This window comes from Psammomys obesus, unplaced genomic scaffold, assembly GCF_907164565.1.
Source record: "Psammomys obesus unplaced genomic scaffold, mPsaObe1.curated_primary_1811, whole genome shotgun sequence".
NCBI lineage: Eukaryota > Metazoa > Chordata > Mammalia > Rodentia > Muridae > Psammomys > Psammomys obesus.
This window is the reverse complement of record NW_026592368.1, coordinates 1,290,256-1,307,854: the sequence shown is the minus strand read 5'-3', so window position 1 is coordinate 1,307,854 and position 17,599 is coordinate 1,290,256. Positions and strand designations below refer to the sequence as shown.

General features: G+C 47.3%; 3 protein-coding genes across 5 annotated transcripts in view; 1 reads left to right on the top strand and 2 right to left on the bottom strand.

The window, feature by feature from the left end:
* Window positions 1-419: 419 nt before the first annotated feature.
* Window positions 420-5,282, bottom strand: LOC129681263 (actin-related protein 2/3 complex subunit 1A-A-like). Its single transcript, XM_055613173.1, has 3 exons — window positions 5,209-5,282; window positions 2,574-2,786; window positions 420-498 (listed from the first exon to the last, which is right to left on the bottom strand). The coding sequence occupies exons 1-3, from the start codon at window positions 5,238-5,240 to the stop codon at window positions 471-473; spliced, it is 273 nt and encodes a 90-aa protein (XP_055469148.1). The 5' UTR covers window positions 5,241-5,282; the 3' UTR covers window positions 420-470.
* A 1,052-nt stretch (window positions 5,283-6,334) lies between these two features.
* On the bottom strand, window positions 6,335-7,709 carry LOC129681258 (zinc finger protein 394-like). Its single transcript, XM_055613169.1, has 3 exons — window positions 7,199-7,709; window positions 6,681-6,793; window positions 6,335-6,413 (listed from the first exon to the last, which is right to left on the bottom strand). Exons 1-3 carry the CDS (start codon window positions 7,655-7,657, stop codon window positions 6,365-6,367), a joined length of 621 nt encoding a protein of 206 aa, XP_055469144.1. The 5' UTR covers window positions 7,658-7,709; the 3' UTR covers window positions 6,335-6,364.
* A 232-nt stretch (window positions 7,710-7,941) lies between these two features.
* Window positions 7,942-17,599, top strand: part of LOC129681254 (zinc finger protein 431-like) — a 49,967-nt gene continuing 40,309 nt past the window's right edge. For 2 of the 3 annotated variants that reach the window (XM_055613165.1, XM_055613163.1), the window contains exons 1-2: window positions 7,942-8,227; window positions 9,206-9,369. In XM_055613165.1, the coding sequence (XP_055469140.1) occupies window positions 9,363-9,369 (7 nt within the window). In that variant the 5' untranslated portion in view covers window positions 7,942-8,227; window positions 9,206-9,362. Of the gene's footprint in view, window positions 8,228-9,168; window positions 9,370-17,599 lie in introns of those variants that run through there. The other variant, XM_055613164.1, reaches the window with a different exon arrangement.

Genomic DNA, 17,599 nt, shown 5'->3' with positions numbered 1-17,599 from the left:
TGTGCGTGCATGTTCGTCTCGGCTCATTGCATTATTTTTTGGTGTGTGTGGGGGTAAGGTTCTATCATCTAGCTCAGGCTGGCACAAAGCTCAGAGCAATCCCTCTGCTTCAGCCTCCCAAGCCTGGGAATTCCAGGACTGAGCCCACAGCCAACTGTGTAAATTGTGAAGTTGTGTCTGTGCACAGCTGTGTGGGCTGCTGGCTTCAATACGGCACCAAGCTTTCCTGAGGACAAGGGTGGCTCGGAGCCTCCACCCACCCACCTGCCAGGGGCTGTGCTTCCCTTGTCTTAGGGACTCTGGGGCTGACTCTTCTGGCAGGCCATGCGGCAGGGTGGCTCCGTGGATAGTGCATGCATGGCCCGGGCTTCACCCCAGAGCTACCAACTGCCACTGGAGAGACATACCTTGAAATCCCAGATCATCATGGCCCCGTCGATGCCAGTGGTGCATAATTTGTGACTGTCCTGCTAGTCCACCTCATAAATTGATACCTGGCTAAAAGAAGAGTGAGATCATGAGGTCTGTGGAGAGAGTGAGGCCATTCCCCCAAGACCCGCAATGACAGATGGCTGGGGGGTGCACTAGACTCCAGATCCCTCAGGGCCATACGACGAGACCCTGTCCTAGAGTGGGAGGGCTCACTCACCCAGGATGTGGCCCAGCGGGTAGGCCCAAGGTCCCCAAAGCCACATACACTGGGTACTGGTGCTTGCGTGGAGCCCTAGCCATCTGAAGGTAGAGGCCAGGTTACAAGTTCAAGGTCAGGGGGGCTGCAGGGATGGCTCAGAGGTTGAGAGTGCTGGCTGCTCTTCCAGAGGTCCTGAGTTTGAGTCCCAGCACTCACACGGTGGCTCACAGCCATCTGGTGTCAGAGGAGAGGGAGAGGGAAAAGGAGGAAGGGAGAGAGAGTGGGAGGAAGAGGGATGGAGAGAGGAAGGAAGAGAAAGTGGAAGAGAGGGAGAGAGAAAGGGAGAGAGAGGGGGGAGAGACAAAGGGATAAAGGAGAGAGGCACAGAGAGGAAGGGAGAGTGGGAGAAAGAGGAAGAGAGAGAGGAGGGAGGAGGCGGAAGGAGGGGAAGGAAGAGGGAGAGGGAAAGGGTAAGAGGAGAGAGGGTGAACGGAGAAGTTAGGGAAAGGGGAGGAAGAGGGATACAGGAGAGGAGAGCAAGAGAGGGGGAAGGTAGCAAGAGGAAGACAGGAAGGGAGGAGGAAAGGCTACAGCCTCACCAAGGGGCTGGTAGGGACAGAACAGGTCTCAGCAGATGCAGACAAAGAACTGCTTTCTCCTTCCAAGCTCAGAAGTGACGGGAGCATGGCTGAAGCCAACCAGTCCCCAACAAGGCCTCTGAGAGCAGCCTGCTTGAGCAGTCAGAGCCTTTCTGGCTTTTGAAATCAGCCTTCAGGAGTCCCGGATTCCATCTCAATCCACAACCCCAAAGGATACAAACAAATAGGGAGACTCCCTACAGAGCCTTCACCCCAAGATCAGGGACACCAGGGTGAGCCAACATGTTGGCAGAGCTTCCAGAGCCAGCCTCCTCCTCCTCAGATGCCAGCCTGGCCCTCAAAGAGTGGAAGCCACAGCGCAGCCCGTGAGAAGGGCCTTTACACACTATCATTTCAGGTTGTTATTAGTTCATTATGCTGTGTGTTTGGTACACAGGTCAGCTGACTTGATGACTGTCAGAATCTATTCTCTCCCTTCTCCGTGTGGGCTCTGGGCAGCACATGCACCTTGTTTGACTGCCACAGGCAGGTGGCACCCCGAGTGGGAGCACAGTGCAGGGAACTGTAGGTGGTTGAGGGTGCTCGGGGCATATCCTGGACTGGAACAGGCAGGTGGCACCTTGAGAAGGGGCACACTACAGGATACTGTGCAGGGAGTGTGTGGGGGGCACTGCACAGGCAGGTGGCACCTAGCTAGGATGCCCACTGCGAGGAAGTGTGTGCGGGGGAGGGTGTGTGAGGCAAGTCCTGGGCCCAGCACAGGAGGCATACTGGGAGGGGCGCATACTCATCCTGGCCACGATCCTGTTCTCTGAGAAGGACAAATTGAGCAGTGGCAGAAACACCGTGCTCAGGAGGAAAATGTGTCATACAAGGTTCTCCTCCAGGCCAGACTGGGCTGGACTTAAACTTCTGAGCCTCCTGCTTCCACCTCCTGGCCACCACGCTCCATCCCATCTCCCTGGGGGCTGGTGGGGACCACAGACGTGAGGAGACAGTCAGGCGTCTGCGGTGCCATCCTCCCAGCTCCCAGCCATCATCTTTATCAGGCCAGCAGAGACTGGGCCTGCTGGCTACAGGCGCTGCCTGAAGGGCGGGGGTGGGTTACTGACCCCCACTGGGACCCAGGGGCCTCTCAGCCAGCTGTATACACTCCCCCTAGCTGCAGTGCTCTAGGCTACTGTGTCCAGAGTGCATGTGACCAGCTGTATATACTTCCCCTAGCTGCCAAGGAGAGCCAGCCTGTCCAGATCGCAAGCTGTCTACACTTCCCCTCGCTGTGGAGAGCCAGCGTGTACGGATCGCTAACTGAACCTCTCCCCGCAGGCCATGTGAGGACTCACTGCATGCTCTTGGAGGCATTGGCCACCGACACCGTGCTGTTGTGGCTGACCCAGGCCAGGCAGCCCCCGCTGGTCGAGAAGTTGACATCATGCACCCAGCCGCCAGGGCTGATGCTGCCGAATTCCGCCATTAGCTGGCCGATAGGCATCTTGCTGCCCCACGGGGTGCTGGCCGACTTCCCGTCCAACTCCTTGATGTCACTCGAAAACAGTCTGTTGTGGAAAGCATGGGACAGGAGGCGGGTCAGGATGGGCTGATGCGGAAAAGGATAGCCAGGGATGCGCTTGCTGGACCAGCACCAGGACCCGAGTTTGGATCCACATAACCCACAGGGAGCCAGAGATGGCAGCCTACACCTGGAATCCAGGCACGAAGCTGGGTGGACACAAGTCCTGGGCGCACACACACACAGATAAATAAAGCTAGAGGTGAAGACACCCAACAAAGGGCTGACAAAGCGAGGCGAGGCCTGCCCTGCCAACAAAGGGCTGGACCCCACCTCGGATCCACTGTCCCTTCTAAGGCCTTTAGAGGTTGAGGGACAAGGAAGGGCCAGAATCTGCCTCCTCTGGCCTCTTCTGACTCATCTGAACATAGGTGTGGCCCCTGGAGGCCAAGGAGTCAAAGAGTCAAGGAGGAGAAAGGAGGAGGAGAAGGAGGAGGAGAAGGAGGAGGAGGAGGAGGAGCAGCCACCAAGGAAGATTTGAGAAGGAGGAGGAGGAGGAGAAAATAGGGGAGGAAAAGGAAGAGTAAAGGAGAAAGAGAAGGAGGAAGAGGAAGGGGAACCTGAACCTCAATGCTCCTTAAACAACTCTGGGCTGCTTGCCTTTAATATCAGCGCTTGGGGAAGCAGAGGCAGGGGAATCTCTGTGGTTACAAGTCACTACAGAGTGACTCACATAAACCCTGTTTTCAAACCAAACCAAAGCAAACCTAAGCCCAACTTCCAAATGACAGAGGCAGCTAAGGGTCTGCAGGGTTAGGGGCGTCGGCTTCTCTTGCCTGCGGGTCACAGGCAACTGTGGACGTGCCCAGACAGTCCCGTCCTGTCTTATTTGCTGGGAGAGCCAGGGGATCCTGGATAACTAACGGACCACAAACTCCTGAGCACAGAGCCCCAAGACTATCTTAGACTACTTTCTCCACCCAGATTTTTCTTCTTAGTTTTTTGCTTTGCTACAGACTCGGCAAATGCTCCACCACTGAGCAACACTACCCGTTTTTGTTTTTGTTTTTTTTCCCTTTATTCATTTTGTAATTAGACCCGAGTATAAACGACAGGGCTGGTTTTCTGGAAATTTTTCACATGGGCCAGGAGGTCCCAACCTTCCTTGAGCTGTGGTGCCCTGCTCCAGAAAATTATTCCCATTGTTGCTTTGTAACTGCAAGTTTGCTGCTGATGTAAAGTGTAATGTAAGTGTGTTCTGGTAGTCTTGGGTGGCCCTTGTGAAAGGGTCGTCTTACCCATGTTGGGGTCACACTCCCCAGGGGTTGGGAAACCCTGACATAGGTACTGAAGGTGGGTCGACTCAGCCCCAAAGAGTCAACACAAAATGGTGATGAATTCTTTGCTTTTCCTTTTGCTAAAGGGGAAAGGGCCCTGTTGAAGGACAGGTTTTAAAAAGCAACCCGTGGCATGATTCTTAAAGCTCTAGCAGGGTGGCAAGTCTTCTCTAGCCTCGGGTAAAGACAGAGGGAGTGTTCTGTCTGTACATCCTCAGGGACACGTGGCTAAAGTCAGGTTCACTGTTCTCTGCAGTCTGTGGCCTGGGACACAAAATGGGACCTGAAACAGTCCAAGAAAGAGGCTGGTGGGAATGAAGGTGCAGACTTGTAATTCCAGGACAAGAAGCTGAGGGAGGATGGTGAGCGCCAGACAAACCTGGGCTTCATGCTTCCAACTCCTTGTCACATCAAAACACAGAGAACTGAACCGAAGAGATGGCTCAGTGGTTAACACACTTGCTGCTCTTCCAGAGGACTGGGTTGGGCTCCTAGCACCTGTATCAGGTGGCTCACAACCACCTCTAGCTCTTGGGCATCTCTTATCCCTTCTGGCCTTTGCCAGGCATGCATACCCACATGCACAGAGATAAATAAAATCAATTGACTTAAAAACTGAGACAGACAGGCCGAGAGATGGACGGATGGTCATAGCATGAGCTCGCCTGCACTCAAGACTACTGACTCTGCCTAAGACTCCTCACTTTGCCGGCCAGGCGGCTGTGCCCAATGACCTGCTAACCCCATGGCTGAGTCCATCATATATTCTGCTACTTTCTCTGTTCATCACTGTGTACCAGTTCACTTATTTTTTTCTCTTTCTTGACACGGGGTCTCATGTAGTCTGCCTGCCCTCAATCTCAGTCTGTAACTGAGCCTCTAATCTTAGCTCCACATGCAGTGCAGGGTTTACAGGCGTGCAGCACCTGCCGGGCTTCTGCAGTGCTGGGGGACGGTAACCAGCTCAGCAAGTTTTCTACCTACTGAGCCACATCCCAGCCCCAGCTCCTTTTCTAGACCAGGAAGTACCCTTTATCATGAAGCTGCTCACAGGGTACTGTACTTTGCAAATAAAGGAGCCCAATGGGTACCTGTCAGTGCTGAGCAACAGGGAGTGCTCATTTTTCTCACCTGCATTTGAAATCACATGACCCTGCAGCCATCAAAATGTTGGGGTGCCAGCCCAAGCTGAGGACTGTGGAGCAAATCAGCTTCTTAATGCACTTGCTCACCCACCTGAGGAAGGAGAAAACCTAGCTTACACTGTCCTCACAGAAAAAAACAAAAAACAAAAAAACCCCAGCATTTTCCAAGCCACCCTATAAACCCCCTCCAAATAAAATGCTCTATATGCTCATAAAAACCATTTCAATTCTGAAATCCATAGGCAACGTTAGCTACATTTTCAGAGTTAAGTCGTGTACGCACCATCACTTTTAATGTTGGAAGACTGTCCTTTGACTTACCTTGAGTATTTTCATGGGCTCCCTATAGTGCACAGCTGCTCCTGCTGAAGGCTGGCTTGCTCTCTGTCAGGGAAGAGCTTCCTACAGAGTTCAGGCTGGCCTCTGACTTGCTGTGAACCCCACACTGGTCTCAAAGTCAAGCTAGACTTACAGGCCTGTGCACCACAGTGGCCTGAGGAAGCTTACGTACAGCTCTACGTTCAGGGACTACATCTGCGACCACAGTAAGGTCCAGTCCACCTATATCCTCTCAGCGAACACATACAGTCAACCGCTCCAAGGCAGTCAGGAGGAAACGCTTCCTACATGAATTAAGAAGAGTCGGGAGCTGGAAAGGGAAGGATGGAGAGGAAGGGATGAAGGAGGAAGTCGAGGGAGGAAGGAAGGGAAGGGAGATTAGCATGGCTCACCAGTCCTTTTAAGACTCAAAGTAGCAGATGGAGGAGATGAGCCGGGCTCCACTCCCCACAGCAAATTCGTTCTCTAGTGGAGACTACTTCACAAAAGTGGTGAAGTTGATCCTGAAAAAGGCAAAGGGGGGTGGCAACCTCCTCAAAGTTGTCACCTCTCCAAAGCCCCTCCTCCTTGGCCCGCAAGGGACCTGTGAGATGGCTGTGCGCCCTGGCTCTCTACTTCTCCAAAGCTCTTCCTCGTTGACCCCACAGGGGACATGCAAGGTGGCCGTGCGCCTTGGCTCTCCTGGAGAACCCTGAGGGTGTGGCGGTGGCAGGACAGCATCTTTAGGTAGTTTCTCTTCCCTGTCAAGGTCCATCCCTGGGGGCGCGCCTTGTACCCAGTCCTGCGCAGGCTTGGCCTCCTCCTTACAGTCCTTCTCCTGCTTTGGGATCCAGGCAGCTTGGTTCTCCAAGCCTGAAGTGGAAGAATGTGAGCAGAGAGAGAACGGGCCCAGCCCGGGACTCCAATATCATTATTAGGACCCGAGAGCTCGGTGGGGTCAGGTGTTCAATCTATAAGACCTGTTCCCCTGGACGCTTGGGGAGAGGGAGGTGGGGGTAGGGGGGTGGGAACTAGGGCTTTCTGGGAAGGAGGACAGGAACTGGGGCATTCTGGGAAGGATGCTTCATTACAGCATCAGGAAGAAGACCCTGGCTCACCTGAGCCAGGAGCCTCACTCACCCAGCATGGCCGTGCTCCCCTCCGTGCTCTCTCCGTTCTGGGGGGGCCGCGGCCAGCTGCTGCCATTCTCCCCGGGTCGGAGATCCGGCCTCGGCCTTGAAAGTCGGGGTGTCCTGGAGGGGCGCAAGACCTCAGTTAGTGCTCGCTGTCCCTGCTGAGAATAAGGAGCTGGTGAACCGAGTCACAGGGTAACAAAGCGTTCCATGTCACCTCGACTGGACTCAGGGACCCCTGAAACCCGGCTTCGGGGCTAGCCTGAGCTAGCCAGCATCTCCAGACAGCTTTGACAGGGCTGAATGTGCGGAATGGCGACAAGGGGAGCGCCAGCGTCCACCTCCTCCTCACTGCTAACTGGGAAACAAGGGGACCAGCCACAACCCTACCGCACATTCCTGGCCCTGGACTGTGGATCTTGTTGAACCCTGACACCCCAGAATAAGCCCTTCCTTCTCGGAGCCCCTGACACGGCGGCGGGAAGACTCATTTGCCTGCGGTCTCGGGATTTGGAGGGTCCTCACCTGCCGCCTCCGCCCGCTCTCGGGGCGCCGGTGGCGCACAGGGTCCCGCAGCCGGCGAGGGAAGAGGCTGAGGAACTGCTCGAGGACCAGCAGCTCCAGCATCTGCTCCTTGGAGCGCCGCTCGGGCCGCAGCCAGCGGCGGCACAGCTCCCGCCGGCGGCTCAGCGCCTCCTCCGGGCCGGACACGTTCTCGGAGCGCAGCCGCCAGAAGCGTCTCCGGGAGGTTTCGGGGTCCAGCCAGAACCCGGGGTCCTTCTCTTCCTCCTCCGCTTCTGCTTTCAACGCCAGTACCACCGCGCAGGCCGCCGCCATCGCAGCCTCCGGGGCCCCGAGACCCCGATGGAATTCCCAGAAAGCGGGGCGCGCGGCCACCGTATCCCCTAAAATGCCGTCACAACAGTTCAAGACGCCGGCCAGCACGCCAACGAGGGAAAACAAACCAGGCCGGAAGTGCGTCATCAACCTACGCCGACTCTGGACAGAGAGATAGAGAGGCGGCGCCCGTCTTGGGTCTCTCCATGCGCCCTGGACGACTAAGTGGCATCTCCACCTCCCAGCGTTTATGATGCTGGAAACAGCGCGCAGGGAATTCTGGGATTCGTAGGCGACTCAGGGTCCACGGTCCAGGCAACGGACAGGGAAGGACGCAGGCTCGTGACTACGAGCAATCCCAGGATGCATCGCGCCTCCTTGAAGCCATTTTTGTAGTTCTTACATACAATCCCAGAAGTCCTCGTTCTGAAGCCACGTTTGTAGTTCTCAGGCCGGTGGGACTCTGCCGCAATGCATCTTAGGACCGTTGGGACTTTCGTGACCAACAAGAGCTCCGAAGTGAGAAACGAAGGGATAAATGTCTGTCTGTGAGTAGAGGGTTTGTGTTTACAGCCCCGTGGGCCAGGGAGATTGCAGGGCGTCCTCGGTGCCTCCGAGCTCGGAAGTCTCTGCTCTCTGCGGGGCGGATCTGGAAGCGAAGCCATAAGGGGCGGAACTTCCGCTAGAGGCGCGCTGCTACCCGGAACGGTTTCCCAGGTCAGCAATCTTCTTATCCCAAGCAGTTATGAATTCATAGTCCTGCTCACACGTGGGGTGGGGGTGTGAGGGAAGGGGAGTAGGAGGGATTTGGGGGTTCTCCGCCTCCCTCCCTTGTCCATCCTTCGCCTTCCATCCATCCGCCTGGAGTCCCCGAGCGGCTCGTGCATGGGGCGTAACCGCAGGCAGGGAGATGGCGGGAAGAGAAGAGACACAGTCCTCTGCTCCCACCACTCCTGCATGCTTCCTGGGGGAGATGGGTGCACCCCGACCAGGGATAAGGCTGTGCATGACCTTGTATAGGTCGTTCTGGCGCCCTCTGCTGGCCCGCGGTTGCACGAGCAGGGGGGGCTGGAGGTTGAGTAGGTAAGGTGCACTGGGCTTAGTTGTTAGGGTGCTGGGGACTCAGTACAGAAGGATCTGGCCACCTCTGCTGTTCTAAAGGCATATACATATGGGCAAAGAGAAAAAGTAAGAGATGGAGGAGGAAGAAGAGGGAAGCAAGGAAAGAGAGAGAGAAGAAAGAAAGGAAGGAATGAAAGAAAGAAAGAAATCTGTGTGGTTGTGCAGAAAAACAGCCAGTTAATTGAAACTTGGCTACTATTTGCTGTTGATTTGCTGAATTTGAACCAACATACACAGATAAAAGTGCAGGTATTCTGTAGTCATTATGTAGTAACTAAAGTTTTTCCACATGGTAAATAAATTATTTTCAACCAGAAGGAAGGTGTAGAACATGGCAAACCAACACATTTTATTTTGAGTCCCTATCAAATATGAATGCCTTGATGAACTTTTTCAGAGGAAGCTTCTCATATTCGAAAACAAGAGCTATCCCTGGCTTAATGAACTATCTCTAGTCTCCTACAGCCTCCCAGTACCCAGATTTTTACTTCCATAAATTCTAGATTGATAGGTTTGATTGCTCACCTTCTGCTTTCCTATGTGAAAATCATGACCCATACCCACTTTCTATAGAGATTAAACCAGAAGAAAATGATGTGGTGACCGTTTCTGAGCCCAGCTCTTCCATATGGAATGCAGTGTATGCAGTGTCCCATGCCCTCCATAAAACGCTGTTGAGCAAAATTGAAATGGGACCTAAAGAAGACAGAAACATGGACTGGCTTCTTCCATGCCAGGTAAGCCTCACTCATAAGCAAGGGAAGCATCAGGATCTTATATTATTGGTAAGTAATTTACTATCCTCAAACCAGTAAAACATTTTCATCTCATAGTAGCAAGTACAAATTAAAATGAAAAAAGCTTCTGTCAAAGTGTATATGTATATCTCTTACATGATTTGGGGACTGAAAGCACTCATTTGAAGATACTAAATTTGTATGTCTTTCAACAAATGTTTTCCTAGTGTGAGATGAAATTCTGTAAGATACAATTGAACATAGTGTAAAAATATATCATTTCATGGAATATGTCCAATGATATAGGATATAGACTAGGCCATCATATCCAAGCAACCATTTCTTCTAAAATACAATCTGTATTTATGACAAAAGACCATAAAAAGATCCTTTTGTGGACAATAAATAGCCTGTCCTCGAGTCAGCAGTAACAGAAAAGTAATTGCTTTTGCAGATGATTTAGTATTAATAAGGTAAGATGAATGTGAAATGAAAATCGTGGTCCCATTAATAAATTTTAGAACATAGACAGTGCTCATGAGCGTGGGCCATATCTCAGTGTGTTAGTGATGAGTGTAATGTGTGGGCTTTAAACCAACAAGATATAATAGAGGACTCACTTACACTTCTAAGCCTTGGAGATTAACTTCAAATAAGTTATCAAGATGATTGTTGAACAAGTCAATTGAACTTTTCATTCAGTCGATAGGTAAATAAAAGATAAAATGTGAATGTTTGTATACTATATAATTTAGTATTATGGGAATCAGTAATATTTGACATTAATATTAACATAGTCTGTAATCATGGCTTCCAGTCATAATGTATTAGGTAAGTAAGTATGTCTCTTGTACAGATAACTGAGTACCTGTATAGAAGTTCTTTATAACATGAGTTATTAATTAGTTAACACAGTATTAGGGTGTGTTATTAATTTTCAGAAGTTGATTTTTTTTGTAATCAAGATAATACTCCTGGTGTCTTAACAAAACTATGGAAGTGTTTCTTCCTTGTCCCTTATGTTAAATACTTTGAGGAGTATTGTAGTGAGTTATTTGAGACTCTTGTAGAATTCATGCTGAATCTCTAGACCTAGGCTTTTCTTTTCTCTTTTTTTTTTTTTTTTTGGAGAGATTTTTAAATTACCATTTCTATCTTGGTTGTTATGTGTCTTTTTTAATAATTTATTTCATCTTGATTTAATGTTGTTAGGTTTTATACATCTAGAAGTCTACCTGTTAATTTTTTTGCATTTAAATGCTTAGTTGAATGAAGACTTTTAAAATATGTACCAATGCTTCGCTGCTTTCCTCAGTGCATGTTGTAGTGTCTGTTAGATCAGGATTGATGCAGTTGACATGGACTTAAAAGAGAGCAGACAGGCATTTCCAAAAGCAGGGTTTTTCTGTCAAACAGAACACTGATATGGTAGTCTATTGAGAGGGGAAGTGGAGATTCTGTGCTGTAGTACCAGGGGATGGAGGTCTTAAGTAGCTTGATGGGGAGAAGGACACACTGCGGGGGTTCAGTGTATTAATTTCTGGCCTTAGTCTTGCTGTCTGTAGGTGTGTGGGTTTATTTCTGGGTATCTGATTCAATTCCATTGATCCACAAGTCTTTTTCTCTGCCCGTACTATGCCGTTATTATTACTCTTGCTCTATAGTATAGCTTTAGATCAGGGATGGAGATAACTTCAGAAGTTCTTTATCATACTGGGTTGTTTTCACTATTCTGTTTTTTTTTTTTTTTAATATGATGTTGAGAATTGTTCTTTCAAGGTCTGTAAGGAATAGTGTTGATATTTTGATGGGAATTGCATTAATCTCTAGATTTCTTTTGGTAGGATGACCATTTTTGCTGTTATTCTTACTGATCCATAAGCATGGAAAATCTCTCCATCTTATATCTTCTTCAATTTCTTTCTTCAGAGACTTGAAGTTTTTTTGTTTTTGTTTTTGTTTTTTTTCATACAGCTCTTTCCCTTGCTTGGTAAGAGTTAAACCGATGTACTTTATATTATTTGTGAATATTGGAAGGTTGTTGTTGCCCCAATTTCTTTCTCAGCTCACTTGTCTTTTGTATATGGGAAGACTTCAGAATTTTTTTGAGTTAATTTTATATCCAACAATTTCGCTGAAGGTGTTTATCAGGCATAGGAGAGCTCTGGGAGAATTTGTGGGTCTACTCATGTATACTATCATATCATCTGTGAATAGTGATACTTTGACTTACTCCTTTCTGATTTGTATCCCCTTGATCTCCTTTAGCTCTAGCCTGGACATGATGGATGATATCTTTAATGTGTTCTTGGATTTGGTTTGCAAGTATTTTATTGAGTATTTTTGCATGTTCATAAAAGAGATGGGCTGAAGTTCTCTTTGGTTTGTTGGGTCTTTGTGGGTTTTAGGTATCAAGGTGACTGTGGCTTACTAGAATGAGTTTGGTAATGTTCCTTTTGTATCTATTTTGTGGAATAGTTTGAAGAGAATTAGAGTTAGTTCTTCTTTGAAGGTCTGGTAGAATTCTGAGCTGAAACCATCTGGCCCTGGGCTTTCTTATTTGGGAAGGGAGATTAGTGATGACTGATTCTATTTCCTTGGGAGATATAGTACTATTCAATCTATTTATCTGATCTTGATTTAATTTTGGAAGATGGAATCTATGAAAAAAAATTGTCCATTTCATTTAGATTTTCATATTTTATGCCATATAGACTTTTGTAGTAAGACCTAATGATTGTTTGGATTTCCTCAGTGTCTGTTGTTAGGTCTCCCCTTTCAATTCTGATTTTTCATTTCTGATTTCCACTATGAACAAATTGCTTATACATAGCACAACATAAGTCAATAAATATAAAAAACATATAAATGATGTATAAACAAAAATCACATGAATATCTTAATAGCTTAAATAAAAAAAGCAACAAAATCTTTGAAAAAATTTGAATGCCTTTATCATAAAAATTTCAAGAGTTGTAAGGCTAGAGGCAACACCTTTCAACACAATAAAGCTATAGGTGAGAAACCTACATCCAAAATCATCACTAACAGAGAAAAGGTTTAGGCTAGTTTATTCAGGTCAGAAGTTTGTGATCTATGTTCACCACCCCTACTCCTTTTCAATATTGTGCTCAAAGTGTTAGTTACGCAATAAAGTAAAATAAGTAGAGGAATATAAATAGGGAAAGTAGAATTCAAACTATCATGTTGTAGGTGTTGATTAATATTTATTATTGATACATCTTTTGGTAAAGCATGCTGTTAATTCTAAATAGCTGTATACCCAAATCACCACACAGAGACTGGGCTTATTTAGTTAACCTAGAACACAATGCTGGGCAATAGTTACTGCATCCTAAACCTCCAAACCTTCATAGTTTCCTAACATTTAGATTCCCCACATTATACTTGCTTTTTGTGAAATATTATACCCAGTCCATCTTCATGTATTTCCAAGATATCTCTCTCCTGCTTCTTTCTCCTAGCTTTCCTCTCACACCTCTCCTCCCACTCATTTGCTGCCATCTGGCTCCTTGTCCCAACCCATGGGACTTCAACGGGGTTCCTAAAGAAAGGAGGGTGGAAGGAATGGGGGAGTAGGAACAAGAGACACAGGAATGAGGCCAAGTCTGTTTGTCTGATCAAAGCCTCGTTTATTAGAAATTTTTACCAAACTTATATAGGGAGAAGGCAGGAAAGGGGGAAGGTTAATTAGCTGCTGCAGGAGATAGGAAAAGTGTTTTCATGGCTTAAATATTGCACCTACAAGGTACCGCAAGGATGTTTTCTTAAGATATCTCATGGATGCTCTAAAACTGACATATGGATGTCCTCACAATCTATCACCCATGATTTAGGGTCTTAGGTAACTCTTTCACTAAATAGCTTTAGGTCTCCACTAAATGACCTTTGCTCACTACTTGACTTTGGCTTCAGTAAATAGTTTTGTCTCCACTACATAGCTTTGGCTCACTATTTGACTTTGGCTTCAGTGGATAGCTTTGGCTCCCGGCTTCTCCTCCCTTCTTAAACAATTTAAGAGGCTAACAGGTAGGTTTTGAACATGAGGTCTTTTGCAGATGGTGGGCATTAACCAGAGGGGGGAAGTAGTGACCTGATCCTCCCAAGGCTTTTTGCAGCCTTTTTGGGTGCCTTTTTTTGGGAGGAGAGGTAGACCCCATCAAAACCTGAGGGCATTCCCAGCAGGTTGTGGTTCGGGGTAATCAGACACCAACCTCTATGCAATCCAGTTTGCTTCTCAGGGGACTCAGAAGCTGGCAATTGGGCCCTCCCCTTGCAATGTCATCTTGCACCCCCTTACAGGTACCCATGGTATAACAGGCAAGCATTTATCTGAGTTTCATGCTGTTCTCATGAGAGCCAAACACAAGCAGTCAAGACCCATGTCGTGGTACTGTCAGCAATCTCCCTCCAGCTCAGCTAAGCCTCTGTCAGCCAAATCAAGTCTGTGATAATGAACTTGTGTGAGTTTAGATGCCAGAGAGTCAATTTGGTGTATTAAAAAGCCAGTAAGTCTTTTAATGGCCGATGGGCCGAAAGATACAAGGAGAAGGAAGCCCACCAAGGGTCCCAAGATTGAAGGAAGGAGGGTGGTAAGCCAGGGAGAGTTTGAAAACCAATTTTGAAACCAACTTTCCTCTTGTTCTCTCTGTCTCTTTCTCTCTTCTAAGTTTTCCTTAACTTTAGTCCCTTACAATTCCAGTATAACCTTAGTCCCTTACAATTCCAGTATAAAGCAGCACTCTACCTTAAGGGCAGCACAGAGTCCCCATTGCTGTAAGAAAAGCAATTCTAACTCTCTTCGATTTTGTAGGACAACTTCAGACAGTGAGATGAGGGATTTCTCCAAGTTGGTGATTCCAATCTCCAATCTCAACAACCTTGTTAATTGTCCAGTGAAGGTCAGAGTAATGCTTATTGGAGAGAACGAGAGAGGTTATACTTGTACTAGCACCCGCAGCTCCAACGCCATGGAGGACAGTTAATTTAACACCTGTTATGGCCTCTCTTTTTGTTCTAAGCAATGCATGGTCATTAATGGGGTCCTAAAACCGGCACAATTTTCCCCAGAATAATAAGTCAGGCAGGGAATTAATTGGACAAGGACACAGAAGGTAGTAAGATTGCTTTTGAGGGGTGGGGTGTGTATACAGGTAATAAGGCCATCACTGCAAGTCCACCAGCTATTGTCGCCTGGGAGGATATAATTGGGAAGGTGGCTTGACGGTGTAATGGTTACATTACAAAGATGTCTGTGTTTCTGAAGAATACTATTGCCTATGCATAACCCAAGGCCAGAAACAGAAGTCAGCATCAATCTAGCCTCAGCCTGTTGTGACCATCTGCATTTAGAATGGTCAAAGGAGTAGAAGATTTTCTCAGTGACAGCAATGCATTCATAAAAGGGCGGGGCAGAATCATAACAAAGCCAACAGGACTCAGTAAGTTCAGGGCCTGTATGATTCAGGGCTAAAAAGGTATGATTAACAAGGTCTAAAATAATATGGCGTGTATCAATCCCATCTTCAATCAAGGAGGGGATAGGCTTATCAGCAAAGGAAGGAGTCGGGGAGGCAGGTACATTTTGCTTAGGCTCTGCCTGTGCGGGAAAATCATTTTTCTTGGGTTCTATCTGTGCAGGAGGGGCAAGGACAGGATTGGGTCCAATAGCTATGGGTGGAATAGCTAATTCTTTCCTTAGGGTGAGGTAAATGATAACTCCTGGACCTTTCTTGGCCCACCCGTAGTATAGGCGTAGGCCCCAAGTGAGGCCCTTATTCCAGGGAACTGATTTTTGTTTTCCTTTAGAAGTGAAAGATAGTATTAAGATGGGGAGCTGGAGCTGTTGCCAGATTGAGGACCATCTTAGCTAGTCACAGGTATTTGTCAAATAATAATGTGATTTCCAGGAGTTAATATTAATCTTAGATGTAACAGTTATCACAATGTAATCATAACTATTAAGGTGTCCCCAGCTTCCTGTGGCAATTACAGCTGAGGTTTCACATCCTCAGGAGGTGCAGTAAGTCTCCAGCACCTCCACAACCCTTAATCCTGTGATAACCTGAGCAGGCATAGAGCCCAATTGCCGGTTCCTATTGCTCACAGGTGAAGAGGGACTCGGGCACAAAAGGACATGTCCGGGTACCACTCAGTATCAGAAGTGACTTGTGATTGTGTATAATATACCTCACCATATTCTCCAGAAACTTCCCAAGTATACTTGCAGGGTTGGTGGACATTGTTCTTCTGATCTGTAATCACCTTCTGGCTTTGCATCATCACTCCAAGGAATATTATCCAAAGTGGTCTCATCTGTAAAGAAAAGAGAAGGATCTCAGGGGGGTCTCACCACCCTGGATGTCAGGAGTACATGGTTTGTCTCCGGGTTGTTCTATTTTTTTTTTCCGGCTGTTTAGAGGGGGGGCCATCTATTTGTTTTACCAGTCTTTCAGGCATCCACCTGGCTGCCCCCTCCTTGGTGTCAAACAGGCACACTGATCCTCAACCCCAGATAAGGACCTGGTCTGGGCCATTCCATTTGGAAGTGAGGGGGTCTTTCCACATGACTGTGGCATAATTTTTATTTGTTTCAAGGTGCCAAAGGCGATCAGCAGCGGACTTGCCATAGGTGTCCAAGGTTAAGAAACTAAGAACAAACAGTGCATGATGAAGAATATTTCTTGGAGATCCTTTCATGGGATATAACTCCCCCTTCTTTAATTTATGAAGGGTGTTGTTAATAGTTTGATTGGCATGCTCAACAATGCCTTGTCCTTGAGGAGTATAAGGAATACCAGTGATGTGTTTAATTTGTAATTGATGGCAAAATTCCTGAAAGTTTTTTCCAGTGTAACCAGGACCATTATCCATTTTTAAAATCTTAGGTTTGCCCATAACTGAGAGGCAATTTAAAACATGAGCTATAACATTTTTTGAGGCTGCTCCTGTATGTAAACTGGCAAAAATGAATCCACTAAAGGTATCTATAGTTACATAAAGATATTTAAGATTGCCAAATTCAGGTAAGTGAGTAACATCCATTTGCCAGATGTCATTTGGGACGAGGTCTCTGAGATTAACTCCCAAATGGGGAGTGGACAAGAGAGTGACCCAGGCAGGACATTGTTTGACCATTTGGCGTGCCTGCTCCCCAGTGATTTTAAAAAGCAGTTGAAGCGTTTGGGCATTTAAATGATGCAGGGCATGGTTTTTTCTGGCCTGCTCAACAGGGTTTACTGAAATGGGGAATGCCAAGTGTGTGGCAGCATCGGTACACGAATTTCACACAGAGAGAGGACCTGGAAGGTCTGAGCACTCACAGAGGTGACCAAGATAAAGGGATTGACTTCTAGAGTTAATTAACTCCTGGAGCTTGACAAAAAGAGGAACAGCAGTTGTAGAAGGTCTAATATAGGGAACCATTTCAAGAAGTGGAACAGAGTGGGCAATATAGGCACTGTCAGTATATAGATTAAAAGGGAAATTCGTTAGAACCTGAAAAACCTTAACTACTGCAAAAATTTCTACAAGCTGTGCTGATTTAAAAGGAGATTGGATAGAAGTGGTTTTTCCATTAATTGTATAGGTGGCAAAACCATTAGAGGAGCCATCTGTAAACACTAAATGAGCTTATGATAACGGTTGAGGGGAAGTAACTTTTGGGAAGATGAAAGGGTGGGTTTTAATAAATTGAAGTAACTTATTAGCAGGATAATGGTTATCAATAATCCCAGAAAAAGAAGAACAGACAATGGGCCAAATATCGGTAGTTTGCATTAGCCATTCTAACTGATCTTTAGAATAGGGCAGTATTATTTTATCAGGATCTTTGCCAAAAAAATTGGCAGCTTTGTTTGCGCCCCAAAGGATGAGCTCTGCAACCAAGGTTGTAAAGGGGGCAAGAACCTTACTTAGTGGGAGAGGCGGAGAGATGAGTCCACAGCAGGGGATTGTGTTGCCAAAACACTGCAGTGGGTGTATGGAATGAGGTACACATGACAAAGAGAAGGGGTTCTTTATAGGAAATAAATGTAATTCCCTGATTTTGGATAGCTGTTTCCACAATCTGAAGGGCCTATGTCGCTGCAGGGGTTAATGAGCGACAGGAGGAGGGGTTAGAGTCTCCCTTGAGAATGCCAAAGAGAGGTTTAATTTCCCCTGTGGTGAGTTTAAGATAAGGTCTTACCCAATTGATATCTCCTAGGAG